The sequence below is a fragment of the Megalops cyprinoides genome, chromosome 11 (genome assembly GCF_013368585.1).
Source record: "Megalops cyprinoides isolate fMegCyp1 chromosome 11, fMegCyp1.pri, whole genome shotgun sequence".
Taxonomy (NCBI): Eukaryota; Metazoa; Chordata; class Actinopteri; order Elopiformes; family Megalopidae; genus Megalops; species Megalops cyprinoides.
Window position 1 is genome coordinate 22590440 of NC_050593.1, and position 20243 is coordinate 22610682.

Genomic DNA, 20243 nt, shown 5'->3' on the forward strand with positions numbered 1-20243 from the left:
GAGAACTGGATAATATTAGACTGTATACAATGTTTTCTTATATCTGAGTAAAAACTGATACTAAGAATATATATAGTTAGCGCAGTGTCCACCATGGAATAAAAGAAAAGATATACCCATTTTACCCATAGTACGTCTGAAATGTGTGCTTTGTGTGCTTAAGAGATAATGGCATTGTTTTGTCTGTGCATTGTTATAAAAGCTTAGCGCAGACAGACAGACCAAGACCTTGGTTCTGACTTAGACCAAGACCTTGGTTCTGACTTATCTAAAGTCACAAGAAATGGAAATTGTTCCATTGAAAATTACCAAGGAGTATATGAGGTCTTCTTGTGTGTGCGTGTGCGTGTGCGTGTGCGTGTGCGTGTGTGTGTGTGTGTGTGTGTGTTTGTGTGTGCTGTGTGCACTTGTGTGAGTGAATGTACATTGGTGTACATGTTGTTTTTGTGCTTGTGTGAGTGTGTGTAAGGGCACTCTCAATGTCCTCATTCTCTGACTGTGCACTGCCTCTCCTCAGGGGTCACAGAGTTCCCCTGCACATGGATTCCAGAGCAGAAGTGCTGTTTGATCATGTACTTCGAGTACTCTACACAATACTCACACCTTTAAACACAGGGAGGCCCAACCCAGCTCCGAGTTCTCAAAGGACAGTTCCAAATGAAATTGCTAGGTTGATTAAAGTTCTTTCACCTGTAACTACCAAAGACTAACAATATAGAATATCGGGCATTCTGCGTTACTTCCTGGTTCAGCCAAGGAGATCTGTCACTCTGTACATTGTTCATCAGTATGGTACTTCATGTTCAGACAAACAGAATAGTACTTTCAACGCATGTGAAAGTATTTTCCGCCTTAATTTTAAACAGTATCTTTGGATGCATGGTGTTAGAACCTGTTTCAAAGCCTTTGTTTGTATGCGTTGTGTGGGAGGAATCAAAAACACACAGCTATGCTGCTGTGTTGATCTCTTTCCTATGTTGTTTAGTGGACGGGATTCTTGCCATCATCTTAATCTGTAAGCACAGGGTGATGTGTTGTAAACCAGCATCTGCTGGAGATCCTTGTTCCAATGAAAGGAGCTGCTGTGGCCCACTAGTTACACTGGTTGCATACATACACATACACACACACACACACACACACACACGTGTCTCCTGTGAGTCGTGCTGCGAGTCGTGAACCACCACTCCATGGCTTTGCCTTCAGGGATGAATTTTTGTCACACACCCAGATCAGAAACGGGATATCCTGGCTTAGAGTGGGCGTTGACCTTTGAAGACTTAATGGCCACAGTTGAGCAGTCTCCTTGTCATTTCTAAAGCCCTAAATGTCATTTTAAGTGCGACCTGCCTTTCCTCCTCCGAGACCATTTGGTTTGCTGAGGTCATAGGTATGGAACTGGTGTGTGAGGAAGAGTGCACTTGCTGCAGTGAGTAAGGGTCAGCATTATTTTAACAGTCAAAGAGAGCTACCAGAGCAAGGGGTTTGCTCTGGGTTCAAATCTACAGATTTAATGTCGTCTTACTTCATCTAATGTTGTAATCATGTGACTTTACAGAGTTGGCTGACTCTTGGCCCATTCACTGGACTTGGGCCTGGGATATGCAGAGAAGTCTAAAGGAAATAGTGCTGTGGTTGCAGGAGCTTCAGCCCTCCTTCTTTTGGCCACCTTTGATTAATATTGTTGAAATTTGTGGTGCATTAACATGCTTCTCGGTGATTTATGATGAAAGCGTTTGTCAGGCTTCAGTTGTTAGCCCCAGTCTCTCCTTTGGAATGGTCTGGGTTTCCTTAGTGTTCTGTGATGGCTGGTAAATAAATAACTGGGGAGAGCGATGGTGGAATTCCAGCCCCAACCTCCTGCAGGGACAGTCTCTCTCCGGGGGGTCATCTGGGATCCCTCCTACCCCTCCGGCACCAAGACAGGGGGCATACTCCACCCCCCGCCAAATCCCACTGACACATTCCTCTGAACATCCCCGTGGCCCGTGCCATAAAACATCTCACAGTCTCACCCTTAGGCAGCAATGGCAAAACCATTTCAGCTCTGCAGTCAAGTTATGTTTCCCTCCATGTCTGGTGCCTTTCAGAATTAAGGAGCTCATAAATAATGCCCCCGATTCCCCTTGTAAATACCCACGGAAGAGCTGAGATGTGGTGACTTGGAATGACTAGCCTGAGAGGTCACTAGCAGAGGGAGGAAGCCAAGTTGTAATGCTGAGGGAAAATAATTGAATAAAACTGAAATGCAACTGCACAAAAAAAACAGAAAGGACTAAAAGCAACAACCGCTTGAATGTTCAACATGCTGAAGTTTTTGTCTGTGCTGTGGATCCCTGTATACCTGTACCTTGCCTGTTGAACAGTTGCTGGTGGTTCGATGTTGACAGCTTATGTCAGTGCGAGTGTAATGGAACACTGTCAACTTTGAAGGCCAATCGGAGTGAATAGTGAGGCCAAATCGAGTGATCTAATTGGACGGGGGCCTGCTCTTCAGAGCCCCAGACAGACACCAAGGACTCATTGTGTGGGTGGAGACCTTGGTTCAGTCTGCTGCCCACCTTATGAATGAGACTATTATGAGGTCATTACTGAGCTGCCATCTATCTCTCCCTGCTGTCAATGCAAGTCCGTCCTTCTCCTCTTTAATTAACAACCGTTTATCAGGACGCGTGTCTTTTTTTCCATGACTTACGTCAAAGCTTTGGAATTTCAGCCTTTGTTCCAGGGCTTAGGGGCTGATCACACTGACGTAAACAACAGTGTTTACCACGGTAGAGCCGGTATTTAATGTAATGCAGCATTAATATACTGTATGTCTTGGATCTCCTTTTTTAGAGCTGCATGATTTGTTTTAACTTTTCAGTTGCAGTCATTGTACAGTTATTTCTCTTTTCAAAGCATATTATGTTCTGTTATAACTTGCACCTTGTCTCCGTGTTGTACTTTGAATAGGACTCTGTGACAGGCCCTTAGACTGAAGAGTGCTTTGTTAAGGAAAGTTTGATTGATTAGAAGAAACCATGTGAATATATTCACTCTGTCTCAGTGAAATTGTTGTGTTTATGTGAATTATGCAGCTAAAACGTATGTTTATAGGGATATGAGCACCTCACATTTTATTCCCCAAAGCCGCTACGCTTTTAGTTACAGCACTTATGCATATTGCTGTGGAATGTATGCTGCTTTTATGGATCAATTCGATGCTGTTCTGGCTTTTTTTCCTGCAAAAAGGGGAGAAACCAAAGATAGACACTGTTTAGCTCAGACAGACAAAAGAAATCATTGAGGCTGAAATCCTGGAGAGATGCAATGAACTATTTAAGGAGGGCATGTCACAATGTCTAGATGGAATCCTAAATGGTCTGATTTTTTGGCAAAGGCCTAACAGAGGAAAGCAAGTTGGCATACAGAGAGAGGAGGGGAGACCAGCTTCTCAGTGACGCAGCAGAGAGGCCCTGAATGGCAGGCAGCACACAGCTCACCACCACCACACTCAGAGGCACTAGGAAACCCTGAATGTGGGGGTACATTGCACTGAATGATTATCATTTAAAAATTCTCAATCACTAATACCTATTTGTTTCAATAAACTAGTTTAAGAAAAAGTTTTGTTTCAGTAGTATTTCTGCCTGTGGCTATTCCTTAGATACTGTATATTTTAAAATATGTGCAGCTCAGATATCTTTGTGATATCTGTGTGATGTTCCTTTAGATGATAATTTGGTATCTGCATCAATAATGTGTGGTCGCGGTATAAGAATGTTGGCTCCTTTGGATAGGGCTTAATGTTATGTTTGGGAACCACTGCCACATGCATTCTCTCTCTGTTGGATTGATGGAGTGTTAATCTAGCTGTGGGGATCTCTCCCTGCCCTCTGGGAGTCCCACAGCGCTGATTCAGGTCGGTGCGAGTGAAATCTGAGCAGTTCGTCTGAGGGGAAGTGACCAGGTACTGCGGTGGATGGCTCGGTACTGACTCATGCCTCACTATCACTCATGGGTTCCGCTGGAGACGCAAGCACAGCACAAGAGAGTCAGAGCAATTAAGCTACGCTGCACATATATCAATGCACTATCTGGGGACAGCATACCATGAGTGCACCACACAGAAGTCAGCATGCTCATGGTGGCTGAAAGCTCTGTCATATGCAGTGTTCATGATGACAGAGAGGTAGAGAAAATAAGGGCCCCAGCTCTGATGACAGAATGCGGCAGAGGACACCCTGATGGTGTCTGTGGGGTCGGCGGGGATTAGCTGATCTTAATCATGCGGGCGGAGCGGGGCGAGATAAATACGACGGGGGCGGGGGGGGGGGGGGGGGGGGAGCTGTGCGAGAGGAGAAGCGGGACTGCCTACTCCAGAAGCCTCCAGAACATTCTGTCTGCTGTCTGCAGATGGGGCTAGGAGATTAGGGGAGCGGGTTCCCATCTATCCGTGTAGGGGGGGGACAAGTATGCAACCCCCGGGGCTGGCAAGGCACAGACGGGACACATAGTAGGTGTAATGGGAGACCTGGTCATGTGACCATTCCAGAGATACATGCTGTACTTACACCGCTAACCTTTTCACACTGCTACTGTTACTGTTAAGCTGAATCAAACACCAGCCTCCATTTCCCAGAAACCTTTTATCTACTGTAATTACCAGATTATTTTTTTTTTACCAAACAGAAAAATCACTGGAAAAAGTGAGCACTTTATTTGGTGAGGTCTGGTGCTTCATAAGAGAGCTGTATAAAGACAGTGTCTTAGATTCAATAGGGATGAATAATCAAGATGAGGTAAAGGGTAAAATGTTAATTACAGGTTTCATTTAGTGCGCAAGACCAGCATGCAGCCGAATAAACTGATGGCTGTGGTTCATCAGTGCAAAAGCCAGCTGATTTCATATGAAAGCTGGTTCTTGTCATTGTAAGAACCCTCCAGCACTCCTGGAGGGATTAACTCCGCGTGAAGGACTGACATTCAGCAGGAAAGCTGGTCCTGCATTTTTCTCTCCTTATTGTGCTGACAAGTTTCCTTTCATACTGTTTCAGGTGGCCGTGGGGCAGCTAGCTCGGCCGCTGGTATCATGTTCTCAAGTAGTGTGATGTAAAAGCAGTGGCTGTATCCACCGTGTGTGGTTATCTCTGTGAGGCAGTTGGGTAGTGTGCGGCTCAGCTGGGAGAAAGTGGGTGGGGCTGAAGCGCATGTATGTGTTTCAGACAGACACCCCCTCCCTCCTGCTACGGGTAGACCTAGCTCGCAGCCTGGCACCTGATGCTGTGACCCTGACTGGCCTGGGGTTTGTCATCGCCAAGGCCTCCCGGCGAATGCATTCCTCGGATTCCACCCAGGCCTCCCACCTTTCCGACCGCGTTGGCGGTGCACGCGGTCACGCTCGAACTGACCGTGCGGTTGGCGGCCGCCGTGACCAATCCGGCACCCCTTCTGTTTCATTCCCTGTCAGGGTCCCAGAGAGGGGGGAGATGCGCTTCACCGGTTTGTGTGGAAGTGCAGCAGGGGAGAGGAAAGTAGGAGGTATCGTTACATCCCCCTGCTCCATCATGTGCGGTCAAGTCTGTCTGCGCCTGTAAAACGGGCTAATAACGCCAAAATGTCACCGTGATGAGAGTAAGTGAGACTTTATGGCTCTGGGGAGCAGAAAAAGTAAACCAGCAAGCTGATGTGAAATGCCTCCTTTGTTTGGAGATGAACCCGCGTGCCTTTAAAATTAAAATCTTATATATATCCCACACAGGGAGACAGGCCACAGGGGCTGGATTTGAAGCTGTTCTGCGGTGTTTATATTGGTCACCCCCCAGGAGCTGGGGTCTCATTCAGCAGTTGTGCCAAAATGTTAATGGTTATCTCCAAGAAATCCAGAGACCCTTGAAGTGTTCTGTACCCTTATAGCTGCACTCCTGAACTGGGTTATGTAACCTGTGGTTTTGACCCAACAATTGATGGGCGTTCCTCCTAGTTTCCATGTCTGAAAAGTCCTGTTCCAGGGGAGTGGTTTAAAGGCTTACAACTGAGTGTATTGTCTGCTATAATACAGTGAAATAGGTTGATACTGCAATATTTAATGTTACATCGCGCCAAAGCAAGAACGTTTAAGTGAGGTAAAAGCTTTAAATTAGATAGAGACTGAAATGCATCTCTCTCCTTGTTTTCCCAGGATATCTGAATTTGCAACATGGCCAGCCTGCACAGTAAAGACAGTATAAGTGAGCAGCATGGGGCTGCGTGGGTATCGTGCAGATGTTTAAACATTAACAGCCAGCAGACAGATGGGGGGGTTCACTCAATACTTTCAGACATCTGGGGGGAAGGAGGGCTATTTATTCTGACCATGTTTTTAACAAGCGTTACGATCGCATGAGCAAAACAAAGGTGCCCTCCCAAGTGCTGGTTGGGGGGGGGGGGGGTTTGGGGCTGGTCTGTTGCCATTGCAGGAGACTCCAACATGCCTGGAATGTTGGGGGAGAGTGGTGTTTACCCACTGGAAGCTGCAGAGGGGTCTCTGTGGCTGATCTTCTGACGTGCTGAGATCCAGCAGGACTTTCATGTCTTATCTCACTAAGTTCGTACATCTTTACCGTTCCTGTAAGTTGCAGGATCTCTGCTGGCCATGTGCTCAGCTTGGGGAACAGTGATTTTGGTGAGGGCCTGATTATTGGATCACTTTCCCTGCGTGCCTGAGACTGTGCATTGGCTGACAGAGCTGAGTCTTGAGGGCAGCTTTTTATGAAGGTTAATTTTCTGAAATCCATTCCAGGTTTTCTTGAACTGTGCTGGGTACATTGTGAGTAGTGGCACATGGTGAAGAGAATCATACAGATCCACAATATGAGACATGTTGTGTTCTCATTGGGATGAATTAGTTCTGTTTAGTGTGATTTTAGTGCTGCTAGATTGTTGAGTTATGATTCTACTGTGAGAGAGAGAGAGCAGTAAATCTGTTAAAGATTTCCACAGTGGAGCGCCTGGCTAATCCAATGCCACGTCACGCATACATCACTCCTCATGGCCACAGCATAAACAGATCTCTGGCTGGTCCACTGGGGAAATGAAAAGCAACTGTTTGACTTCCCAGTGACGCTGCACCTCAGATGTCCTCATTTGAACCACAAGCTCTCTACATGTCCCTGTGCATTAATGAAAGAGGTGTCCTCTGTACAGATAGTGGAAAACGTATAACTGAAAGCGGGTACTTATCCGTATTAAGTGATTCCTAATGCAGAATATGAAGAAAAAGCTGCTGTCCCCAGGTGGCTTCACCCACCCTAAAGTGTGGATCATAGATATAAAATCTAATCATGAACAATAATATAATCGTTATATCATACAGTGGCGTGAAAAAGTATTTTCCCCTTTCCTGATTTCCTCCCTTATTACATGTTTCTCTCACTGAATGGTTTCATATCATCAAATAAAATATAAAAATCAGATAAGGGAAACCTGAGAAAACACAAAACATAGTTTTTAAATCATTATTTCCTTCATTTAATAGAAAAAGTCATCAACTACCCATACTGACTCTGTGAAAAAGTAATTTCCCCCTTTTTGAAACAAAAAAAAAATCAACAAAATTTTAGTTGATAATTAGATTCAGGTCTCTGAATACAACCAGGCTTGATTGCAACCAGCCCTGTTGAGTTTAAATGGCATATATATTGAACCTTGCTGTCAGAGAGAAGTAGTCACTACAAAGCTTCTACAGGCACACAATAACGCAATTAAAGGAAATTCCAGAACCGCTGAGAAAAACGTTGTTGGGATATCTCAGTTTGGAAAGTTTACAAAGCCACCGAACCACAGTGCAGGTCATTGAGATAATGGAGAAGACTTGGACTAGTGTTGAATAATCCCAGGAGTGGCCGACTTGCCAAAAGTTCTCCAAGGGCACAGTAGCACCTCATCCAGGAAGCTAAGGTCAGTGTTCATGACTCAACAATAAGAAAGAGACTGTGCAACAATGGGCTTCATGGAGGCGTAGCAAGACGGAAACAACTTCTCACCAAGAAAAACATCAGAGCTCATCTCACATTTGCTAAAAAGCACCTAGATGTTCCCCAAGAATTTTGGAATAATATTCTATGGACAACTGAGTCAAAAGTGGAACTTTTTGTAGGGTTCATGTCTGGCGTAAAGCAAATGTAGCATTCCACGATAAGAACATCATACCTACATGAAACATGGTGGTGGCAGTGTGATGGTATCGGGATGTTTTGCTGCCACGGGACCTGGATAACTTGCTGTCATTGAAGGAAGCATGAATTCTGCTATGTACCAGACAATTCTTCAGGAGAATATCTGACCATCTGCACATGAGCTGAAGCTAAAGCATAATTGGATGATGCAGCAGGACAATGATCCAAAACACAGAAGCAAGTCCACATCTGAATAGCTAAAAAAAAGCAAAATTAAAGTTTTGGAGTGGCCTAGTCAAAGTCCTGACTTGAATCCAATAAAGATGATGTGGCAGGACCTGAAAAGAGCAGATCATGCTCAAAGACTTACAAATCTGTCAGAGTTAAAGCAGTTCTGCAAAGAAGAATGAGCCAAGATTCTTCCACAGAGATGTGCAAATTAATGGAAGCAGTTCATTACAGTTATTGTTGCTAAGGGTGGTCCAACCAGATATTAGGTTTAAAGGGGCTATTACTTTTTCCACAGGGGTGAAATGGGTGTATGTTAACTATTTTCACTGAAGGAACAAAGTGAACATTAAAGTACTTTGTTTTGTGTTTACTCACTGTGGATTAACTAATCAGCTTGATAGCCTGGGAGATGTTGAAAGTCTGAATTTGAGACATTGGTGTCCACATAGTCAGCTCTTGTACAGCACCTTCCCAGGCTAAAAAAGCAGCTGGAACCCCAGCACTCCCTCAGAGTCCATCTGTCTCACTGCTGAAGACTGTGTCAGAGCCCCAGGCCAAGCCATGGTGTGTATAATGGTTTCTGGCTGTGGCCATAATGCTGAATATCATCTGCCTGCTAAATCGGATGCTGACTAGATTTATACCAAATCAGAAGTACGGAAATACCGTGCCATCAGAATGACTCTTCAGACTCATGACGTAGGGTTGTCACAGAGACGCATGCATTTTGGAACAAACAATGCGAGGGCCCTGTGATGTGTCTATGATTCTTTTTAAGGTATCTGGTATTATGTCACTATTGATGGTTATCACTCTAAAATGTGACTTTGTTGGGTTTACTGGCAGAGGTTTCAAATAACCTCTTTCCTTTACACATTAATATTGATTAAGATTGTCTAGTAGCTATGGATCGACACTTAATACTGGATGGATGTGGATGCCCGTTTGGGGAAGTTCTGTTCCCCTCATTTGCTTTGTGCTTAACCTTGCAAGCCATGAACCAATGAGGTGAGGTCAGGGGTCAAGCAGGGGAAATGGAAGCAAAATGTCTAGCACACGTTCATCTAGCAACAGGACAACTTCATATGTGCAACATTTCAGGACATGTGTTGGGTGTGTGGGTGATGTGATGTGACGTAATCGCAGCATAAATTGTTTTACTAAACACATGTGGTTGACACAGGGCTGATATCAGCTTTGTTACTAGGACCCGTCCTCATCTCCGCGGTCATACCTCATATAAAGCTGGTAGCAGCATCTGCTGAGGAAAGACTGATGGAAACCAGATGAAATCCCAGGCCAGTGCGAAACCATCAGTGGAGGCTCAAGTCCCCCGGGCCAGCAGGAAGCAGGGATCTCCGTCTCTACGTTCCTGATATAAGGCGTGACTCTGACCTCTCCTGGCTCACCTGCGCTGGCAGAGTAAATGGACTGCAGGTGTTTGGGTGGTGTGCACCAGCCTCACCTCCCCTTCCTCACCCCTGCCAGGTTCAGGTCTGCACTCTGACCCGCCTCGTATCCCCCGCCTGTGTCCAATCCCATGTGTCCTCCAGCGGCGGACATGTGTGTAGCATCAGGAGCGCTTTCAGCCGTGGCTGCTGCGCTCTGTGACCCGGGAGCAAGCCCCAGCAATGGATTCAAGCTCATTTCCTGTTTCATATATTGAGCTTTGTCAGCTGTTTGGTGTTTTTGAGCGGGAGAGGGGTAGGCAGCATCGTGGTTTATGGAGCTTCTGAAGGATTTGATGTAAAGCCAACATAGCAATTAGGAAGAGTGGTAATGTTATAATGATTCTGTGTGTATTTATGATTGAGTGTTTGTGTTTGTAGGTGTGTTTCCACAGATACAGATGTGAGTTTTTGTGTCTATATGTGTGCATATATATGTGTGTCTGTGGAAGCATACTGCGTATGTGTTGGTAGGTGAACACTGACCAGGAGAAGAATTGCAAGGTGGGACAAAACACCTGAAAGTGAAGCTTCTAGTAAAAGCAGCCTTCAGATGACTCTGTTATCAGACCACAAAGTCAGAACTGACACTGATGACTCAGTATCTACCATAAGTCTCCAGAGTAGAGCATGCTAGGGCAGAGACCCTGTTCTCAGCATGACTCAACTCAAAACAAGCAACGTAGAGTGAATATCCTAACATTATGAAAAAAAGGACTACTGCAAATAAGCCATGCTCTTTCAAATTGAAATTTATTTTGGATACAATGATATTAATTCAGAATGTAGCAGATAACTTTGAGATCATCATCATTTTGTGTTGTATTGTACCTCACTTGTAAAAAAATGTAAATGTTAATCCCCCCTGCTGCACTGAGGTGAAGCACTTGACCCTCAAAGCCCGTAGGAGTGGAACCCTATGACCTGATGAATGAGAGTGCAGGAATGACGAGTGTTGCTCTCTCAGAAGCTGTGTAAGCGCGGCGCTCTGGCTGGAGCAGTGCTCAGTGCTTTAGGGTGGAGATGATGGTTTAATCCTGCCTGAAGGCTGTAATGTGAACCGGCAAGCTGACAGCATGACTGACAGGCAGTGTGCTCAGCTGCGGAGGCCCCAAGTTCATTCTGTTTTTGCAGACTGCATGTTTTGCCTCACAGCTAGTTAGTGAGAATCCCTCAGGTAAAGCTGGATTTTTAAATGCACAAAACAAAATATATGTAACAGTAATGTAATTTGTTACATTACATTATTGTCATTTAGCAGATGCTCTTGTCCAGAGCAACTTACACAGGTTACAGTTTTTACATGTTATCCATTTACACAGCTGGATATTTACTGAGGTTATTGTAGGTTGAGTACCTTGTCCAAGGGTACAACCACGGTGCTCCAGTGGGGAATTGAACCGGCAACCTTGTGGTTACAAGCCCTGCCTCTTACGACTATGCTACACTATTAAATGAAGATAAAGTTGCAATGAAACAATGAAACAAGCATTAGTCCTTAGATCTTAGCAAATTAGCAAAGTAAAAATGGGACGAAAGGAGAGCCTTGCACTCACAGTAGTTACTCCCTTAATTAGCTGTGTTTACAAGCACGGTCATTATGCTTGTTTCCGAATGATGATGTATCGCCCCAGCCCTGTGCTCCCATTCAGCTGCGGTCCAGGAAGACCACATCCCGGCATGTTTCCCAGCTCTCTTTAAACCACTAGCGCTGTTAGAACTGGGGAGGGAGGCCAAATTGGTTCAGTGAAGACGATGAGCATTTGAATTTGTGTCTGGCCAAAAAGAAAATTCTGGACACTGTGACGCCCCCTGGGACGACGTCTTTGTTTTAGCATTTTGACTGTGCGGTACAATCATCTAAATGATGTCATGAAGGCAACATATTATGTAAGCTTTTCTCCTGTATAGTGTCTCTTTTTTGGATGGTGTGGTTGAGCCTGCTTTAACTCTTTCTCAGATTACCATTCAGAGGGATAGTGGTCTGGATGTGAGCTCCCCAAAACATGGCAAGATAGACCTCAGTAACGCCCCTCATGTAGGGGGAAACCAGTGGGCCGGGGGCACAGGTTGGTACAGTTTTGAATCGTTGTGTCAATGTCAGGGTAGAAGCCTCTTTAATTAAATCAGTGTAACTGATTTCTGTCCTGGAGCAGCGGCATGCGGTTTGGATCGATTTTGTCCAAGAGAGCATTTGTGGGTTGATCCAAATACATAGTGAAAACAAAATATCAGTGTATGCTTAAGAACATCCCAACATGCACAAGGGAACATATATAAACTGGAAATATAAGCAGTTTGATTAGATTTTAATTTCAATATCTTTTCAAACATGTCACCAATAAGCATTCTGTTCATCCATATTCACTTATACTTATGCATGGTACTTTCATTTATTTTTGTGTGAATGGTCATTTTTGTTCGCTTGCTCTAACCGTGTTGTCCTGTAGGGGGCAGAGACACGGCAGGGCTGGGCGGAAAGGGTGGACCCTACCGTCTGGACGCGGGGCACAGGGTGTACCAGGTGTCCCAGGCTGAGAAGGACGCAGTGCCGGAGGAGGTGAAGAGAGCCGCGCGGGAGATGGCGGAAAAGGCCTTCAAAGACAGGTATGACCAGCGGCCCTAACCTCACAGTGTTTCTCTGAAGAGGCTGAACATGTGTTCATCTCACTTCTATATTTAAGATGGGGCTTAAAATTGTTCTTGAAAATGACTGACGCAACTCACTAAGCATTATAACAAAAACCGCATGTACGTGGTTGGATGTAACCAAGCACAATACATGTCTGGAATGTTGGAGAAACCTTGGCGTCTTAAATGTATATGCCCAGTGCTGGTACAGAAACATCCACAGATCCATTTGTCCTTTGAAGGCGTATTCAGTAAGGCGACATTAGTATCCAATGATTATTGTGTTGCACGCTGAGTTTTACTTGATCATATTTGTACAACAACAGTTGTTTGATGGAGCAGGGTAACCGCTGACAAGATGCCCTCTCTTGTTAGCTCGTACAAACATTTAACACACCCTCCTAGCTAGATGCCTGGAAGTTTCAGTCATTGCTGCTGTGACCCTCCAGCTCCTTAAAGCCCACACAGACCCAGAGACGTGTGACACGGGCACTGCTGCATTCACTGCCATCCCAAGTATGCGCGGGGTCGGGCCCGATGAATGCTGGGATTCACGGGGCTGGAAGTGTGAGCCCAGGAAGCGTGGGACGGGTGCGGGAGCACGCCCCCCTCTCTCCGGCCATGAAGGCCGCCACTGTTCTCTGACCCCCCCCCCCTGTTCCTGGCCTCTCTCCTCGCGTTCCCTCCGGCTTCCTGTGCACTGCTCAGGCAGAGCATCCCCCCCCCAACACTGCCTGCATTCACAGCGCCACGCTGCTGTCACCTGCGGTGCGCGGCGCGAGAGGCCCCTTGTTCACACAGCGCTGGCCGTCTCGCTCGGCTGCAGGCCAACCGCTTCCCCATTCAGCTACAGAGCAGCAGGGCAGGTGCCGGAGGAGCAGTCAAGCTATTAAAACCACTATCTAATGACAACTCTCTGACGTGGTTCAGCCACAAAGCATTTTTCACATCTCCAAGGGATTGCTCAGGACAAGGAAACAATGCTAAGTGATGCAAACGAGAGGAAAAAAGTGAGAAAAAATTAAAATAATGTACTAAGCTGTCTTATGATAAATGTCAAACTTTCCTGTTAAAATAAACTTATTCATAATTAATTTATACATTATGTAAAACAGCCTTAATGACAGACACCTAAAAGAAGTAGCAACAGTGCAGTAATTTTAGCATTATGGACAGTTCATAACTTCTCTCTCTTTATCTGTATTAAGCAAAGATGTAAAAATATAAGGGAGGCGGTATCTGACTGCGGTTGATTTCTGCTTCCTGATCTTCCACACAGATGTGGCTTATATATTTCCTACTGTGTGCTTTTCTCTCTCTCTCTCTACCCCCCTCATTCTTTCTCACTTGTTCTCTCTCTTTCCCTTTTTCTCTCTCACCCTCTCTCTCCACCTCTCCTGGATCCCCATCTCTCATTCACCTTGTCCCTAACTTCTAGTTTCTCTCCCTCTCTTCTCTCTCTCCATCCCTCCCTCTCTCACTCTCTCTTTCGCTCCCTCCCTCTGTCTTTTAATCTCTGTTGTGTTGGTGGTTACTGTCGCCTGGGCTGCATCTGTTTGTCTCGGTTTGCTGTGACTGATGTCAGATTGTCAGGATGTTGATTGTCACGTTCCTCGTCACTGTCGCAGCGGGATCTCCCCCCCCTCGTTAGATCAGTCATTCTGATACGGGACAAGACAGGAAGTGGGACCGTGGCGTCCTTATGTATAAGCGAGACACCTGCATCTCTCGAATTTCCCACAAGCGTAGCATAACATCTGCATCAAGAGAATGCGTCAGCACTGCCTGCTCCTCACCTGCTAGTCTCTGTAACCACATTTTGTGCTGCCTCAGAGAGGAAAAGAAGATAATGGCATAACAGCTAATGATGACTGGGGTCCTACACAGGATAAAGTTAATGTTTTCAACTGTGTTAAGGGCTCTGCTGTTATGGAGGTGACTCCGCACCCAGGCTGATTACCCCGGTTCGTTAAGGGCCACTGTGTCTACAGGCTGTTACTTCAGCCAGGCACGCGACCACAGGGTTCAAATGGGTATTGTCCTGACTTAATCTGCTTTCCTCCTTGGCTCAGACTATTTTTTCCATGTAAATATCTGCAGTTGTTGTGTCCACACCGCAGTGTGAACTCTCACAGGCACAGGCACATATTCAGTCCACCATGTGACGCAAATGTGAAGAAATCCCTGTGTAATTTGCGACACATTTTCCTTTAGCACCATTTTCCTGCAGAAGAAAACACATTGAGCGTGCTTTTATTACAAATATTACCCAGTTGTGTGTATTCGTTTGGCTGACACCATTTTGTTGGATTTGTTCTCCGTCTTGCATGTGTTCTGGAGCACTGTGACACAGCTGGGAGGATACCAGCACTGCAGAGCAGGCCTTTTGCCTTCAGTTGTAGGGCGGATGTGAACCCCGCCTACTCCTCAGTGCTGATGTGGAGCAATGCTCCGTCTCCCTGTCTCTCTGTCCACCATCCTGGGCTGCAGCCAGGCTGTCGCGGGCCGCCTCCCTCCGCCTGCCAGGCCACACTGGCCTCTTGCCCCTGCGCTTTGGTCTGTGGACGGAGGCTGGAATCTGAGAGAAAATAGCAGAGGCCAGTCCGCTGGCCAGCAATGTGAGAGGGAGAATGTGTGGTGTTGAGGCCGGGAAGGCAGCTTATAGTCCTACGGTCCTCTGGTACATCCATGCGTGTGAGAGTGTGTGGGTGTGGTAAGTCTGTGTATCTTTGCGTGTGAGTCTTTGTGAGTGTGTGTAATTCTGTATGTGTGATAGTGTCTATTCAGTGCAGCTCTATATATCCGTATGTATGTGAGTGTGCATCCCTGAGTTTGTGCATGTGCGAGTATGTGCGAATGTGTATTTGTGGGTGTGTCTGTGTGTGTGAGGGGTGGGAGCGGCAAGGCTATCAGTCACCATCTAGTGTATCACAGTATCTGGTTACCATGAGGTCTGCAGGTCGCTTATCAGACAAGATCTTTTGAAGCCAAGAGCATATCTCTCTACCAGGTCGCAATCTCTGACCTCCACACAAATCTGTCCACTTTCACTCCAGGGAGGGCCCTCTCCTGCTCTGAAAGAGTGTATGACATGACAGTGTTCACCTGTCACGCCCCAGATACACAAAGACCACCACCTGGGCCTTAGTAAGACAGCTGAAACAGTGTTTTCTCTACAGACTGCATGCTCTGATTCACGTGTATGGGTTCAAACGTTTCACAAAGAATGTCTTGGGAGCCCCAGTGCCTCAGGTCATGCAGAGTCCCAAGTTCTGCCCATGTTTACCTGGATTAAAGATGTCGTTTGAGCCTTGCTCCTAGGAGAGGAGGGATTACCCTGGGGGATCACAAGGTTTAAGTGCTGTGCCCCTCACCTGGGGGGGTGTGACTTGTCAGGTTTGGGCGCCAGCAGGGGGAGAGAGTGGATATTTATCACGCTGTCTCACTTGGTTGGGAGACACTCGTGTACACAGAGAGGAGTGAGTTCTGGATTGATCGCCTGGCTGGCGTCACCGGTTCTCGTGTGCAAACATAGGGTCGCCTCTGTGTGACAGCATGAGGGATGGATCAGTCCCTGTGGGCGGGGTTAGAACCACCTGAAACACCAGGCAGCCGCTCCCCAGGTCACCACAGACTCAGAGGATCTGAAGCTTCTTTTGTGGTGCCGAGCGACCTCAGTGACTCATGTATCTGCTGCATTACGGAGAGTGAAATGGTTCCGTGGTGTTGTAGACTTACAGTTACAGTATTTCAGGAGAGCCTGTAGGGTTGAGTCTGTCAAGGGGCACAGATGGTTCTGATTGATCAGCTGGTCTGATGGAGGCACGGTGCACCTCCCTCTCCTTTTCACTGCTCCTCTCCGCTCTGATCACCAGGCTGAAGCAGATCCAGATGAGTGAGTACGATGCTGCCACATACGACCGCTTCTCTGGGGCTGTCCGACGCCAGGTCCAGTCCCTGCGGATTATCCTGGACAGTCTACAGGTAACCCTCTCTACCTCAGTATGTTAAAGTCTAATCTCTCCTATGAAGTGTCCACCACAGCCTGAACACTAAGGAAGGGATTTTATTTTGCCTGTTGCCATTCTGCTTTGATCCCTAGGCTGCACTATGCGGGTAAGCCTTTCGTGATGTGGGATAAACTTAAACACAGCTTAAACCTCTTGGGACCCTGTTTTTGAGTGAGGGAACGTAGACGGAGTTAATGGGCGGTGAGAAACCAGCAGGCCCTGGGGGCTGTCTGCTGCCAGGCCTGAAGCACAGACAGCCTCAGGCAACTGGGGGCGGGCATCCAGTCACAGTGCAGCGTGTTTATATGAAAACACATAAAGTGGGATTTCCCTCTGCAAGGCGGCGTATTCCTGCGCCCACTGACTGCGTAAAACAAAGGTGTTGGGTTTCACCGGGTCCCCGGTGCGTCGGGAGAGTGCACGCCAGCTGAAAGCACAAGGCCTCCTGCGTGTGGTCTGGTGTGGCGCGCGATTCGCCCGATTCATTTGCGTCCACGGCGCTTTGCTTCAACACCCAGCCTGAGATCGTACCTCAGTGCAAACCTCTCTGGTCCACCCATACAGAGCAGTCAAAGCGCACGCATTCATGTTCATCTGTGTGCGTGTGTATGGTTCTCTCTCACTGACGTTGTTTGAAACACACACACACACAATGACAAATACCTCTTCGCCTGTTTATTACTGCCTTGAATCACTCTTCAGGTATTCTACCAAAAGACATGACATCATGTTCAAAACTTCAAAAAGAAAACAGAAGACACAAGATAATTAACACAAACAACAACTGTGTTTTTTCCGTGGAGGTTTGTCTTTAAGCTGTAAACCAAGAATGTGAAATGACATATTTGAGCAACACGGTGTGGCTTTGTCGTCTGCGTGTTCCTGCTGTGTTTATTGTGGCAGGTTTGAAACAAGAGTGATACTGAAGCACACACAAACACACACTTTAACAGACAGTATTTCTTATACTTTCGTACATACCCTCACACACTGCATAGAGGATGCCAGTATCAGAAGAGCACTCCATCCAATGTAACTCTACTGCACAGTTTCAACAAGTGCTATGTTTTTTTATTATTATTTTATTATCATATTTTAAAATAACATTGTTTGAAGACTTACAAAGAGCTTTGCTGTTAAATGTCGGGATCAAGACACTAATTCAGCTTTAATAAATGATGACAATGATAATGATGGCATGATAGAATGCATCTTTAAATAAAAAGATCATAGATAATTGTATGAAATTACACTGGGAAAGTGAAGTAATGCATAAGGGCCAATAAGCCAGTAAGCCATGGCAGTAATCCTCATATGATTGCCATAGATAATTCACATGCAGTTTAGCAACTGGCATATTAACCTTAAACAAACAGCAACTGTAATCAACAAATAATAACCATAGCTTACGGTTTTGTCACCTATTTGTCTTCAGGGGTAAGCCCATAAGCTTGTTCCTGTACCTGCTTCAACATGTACTTCATCTGCAACAATGTAACCTCTCAGTAAGAGCCACAGAAAGATCATGTTTTTTCCTGTTGTATCATCATGTTAAGGAACCTCTAGGTCCATTCTGAGAAAAATTACAGTTACATTACAGTTACCATTTAGCAGGCATGTTTGTTATGCAATTGTACTATTATGCAAAATGTTTAGTTGGACATACCGACCAGACACCAAGTCAGGTGTGCAAACCACATTTGTAAAGGCCTTGTAGTTTCAACCAGACACTCTCCTTGGTTTTTATTTTGTCAGAGAACGATCCAGAGTCCCTGAGTGACTAATGGCTGCGTTTCATGTTTCAGCAGTATTCTAGTGTAACAGCCACTCTTTCCCATTGACTAAACATACATACAACTTTTCCAGGAGTGACACATCTACTCTCTCCATCTACTTTAGAAACTTGGTTTGTTTTGTATGAGCACATTGCTACTTTCTCATTACCTGTCACCTTAAATCAAGCGACATGGTAAAATGGCCATAGAGATTGTAATAATTTTGCAATGGATGTTCCACTTCTCGGACAAAAAGGAAAGCTCTCTGTCCTCCACCTTTTTCCCTGTGGGCATTTCAGGAACACACCTTGAAAGTAGGTCAGAGAGCTGCTCCAGTGTCTTTCTGCTGTTCCTTTCTCAGGGTACGATGATGAATACTACTGACTCAGGTCTCATATTGGCTAGAAACACATAGACAGCGTGTGTGACTGATATTTACGGAAAAAATCAGGGAGATATCAGCTATGGTGTGAACGTAGGTACTGCATTCCTGGTCAGTATCAAGTATCAGTATCCCTGGATAGCAGGGCTCTAGTCAGTCGAGTGCAATTCACACTGTCCTAAACTTTGAGGAATCAATGCAGAAAGTTTTTTTTCCAGTTCTGACTTATCTTATTTTGCCAAGCTAATACTCTTTTGACAGAAGCCAAACAGTTAAACTGACTTACATTTGTCATTCATAAGTAAGAGCAGAGGGCATTGTGGTTACGTTTAGTAAAGGCTTTAGTCTCTCAAATGCTCGGTGCGGTGCACAACCCACTAGCCCTGGAGTGTTTCCTTGAGTAGTCTGAGTCGTCACCACAGTGGAGTAACTCTGAAATCCTTTCCTGTGAGTAATCCACATTACCAAGGTGAGGAGTGAATGATGTGGTGAGGGCTAAGCCTGAGAGGCTAAGGGCTTCCACTAATGATGAATCAGCGTCTCCCTCTTCCACCATGTCTCTCCTGCTTAGTCCTGTCAGAAAAGGAGCATCTCTAAGGACACAACGGTGTGTTGTAGTGCAGGAGACTCTTGTCAATCACTAATTTGCAGCACTGTATCATAGTGGTAAGGAGCAGGGCCCGTAGCCGAAAGGTTGCTGGCTTGATTCCTCACTGGGGCACTGCTACTGGACCCTTGGGCAAGGTACTTTGCCCACAGTTGCCTCAGTAAATATCCAGCTGTATAAAGGGATAGCACATACAAATTGTAACCTATTTAAGTCACCCTGGAAAAGAGTGTCTGCTAAATGACAATAACCTAATGTAATGTAATTTGCAATTATCGGTTTTACATATTTGTTCCTGGCACCACTACCTTGTCCTGTGCCACAGAGCTCTGAACCACCATCTACGCTCTTGTGTTTATTTTTACTTTTACATACATTTATTACATGCATTATTACATATGTAAATATATTATCACTTATTTAGTCACTCATATTTTTGTGTTATTATGTTGTTTTTATACTTAAAATGTGGTCGGTTGTGTCAGCAACAAATCCCCTTCGAGCACACATTTTTATTACTAGTACAGCAGAATACTGGAGATTTTCCCATATGTGCAGATCTGTAGAACAGGTCCTGAATGGTGAGGGTCTCCTGTGTATGTCTCTGTCCACACAGAGCAGCATTTGTGGTTAAGTTGATGAGAGGAGTAATTATGCCTTGTTGAGTTCCTTGAGGTTTGCACACGCTCCTTCAGAACTGGAAACATGTGGAAAAGGTCTGACCCCTTCCTGTGCACGCCGTGTTTATTATCAGTAGTCAAGGTGGTCCCACTGCCTGAGGAGTGTTCTCGTCAGCCTTTCACTGCTCATGAACACTTCTGCTGAAGTGGTCCTAGTGTTCAGGAGTTCTGGGTGATGGTGCTGTCCATTAACGTTTTATTCATAGATCTAAACATGTGATGTACGGCATTTAAAATGTTTTTTTTTTTTTTTTTTTTTTTTGGAGTTAGCATAATTTTTCACAGCTGGTTCCCCATTAAAAAATTTCCAACCCTCTTTGCTAATTTGCATTAGCTGACTT

At 45.6% G+C, this 20243-nt stretch overlaps 1 protein-coding gene across 1 annotated transcript in view; it reads left to right on the forward strand.

Moving 5' to 3' along the window:
- The window catches only part of vwa8 (von Willebrand factor A domain containing 8), a 76680-nt gene that overhangs the window by 47980 nt on the left and 8457 nt on the right, over positions 1-20243 (forward strand). The window contains exons 38-40 of the mRNA XM_036540908.1: positions 11778-11886; positions 12268-12424; positions 16324-16432. Coding sequence (XP_036396801.1) covers positions 11778-11886; positions 12268-12424; positions 16324-16432 — 375 coding nt within the window. The remainder of the gene's footprint in view (positions 1-11777; positions 11887-12267; positions 12425-16323; positions 16433-20243) is intronic.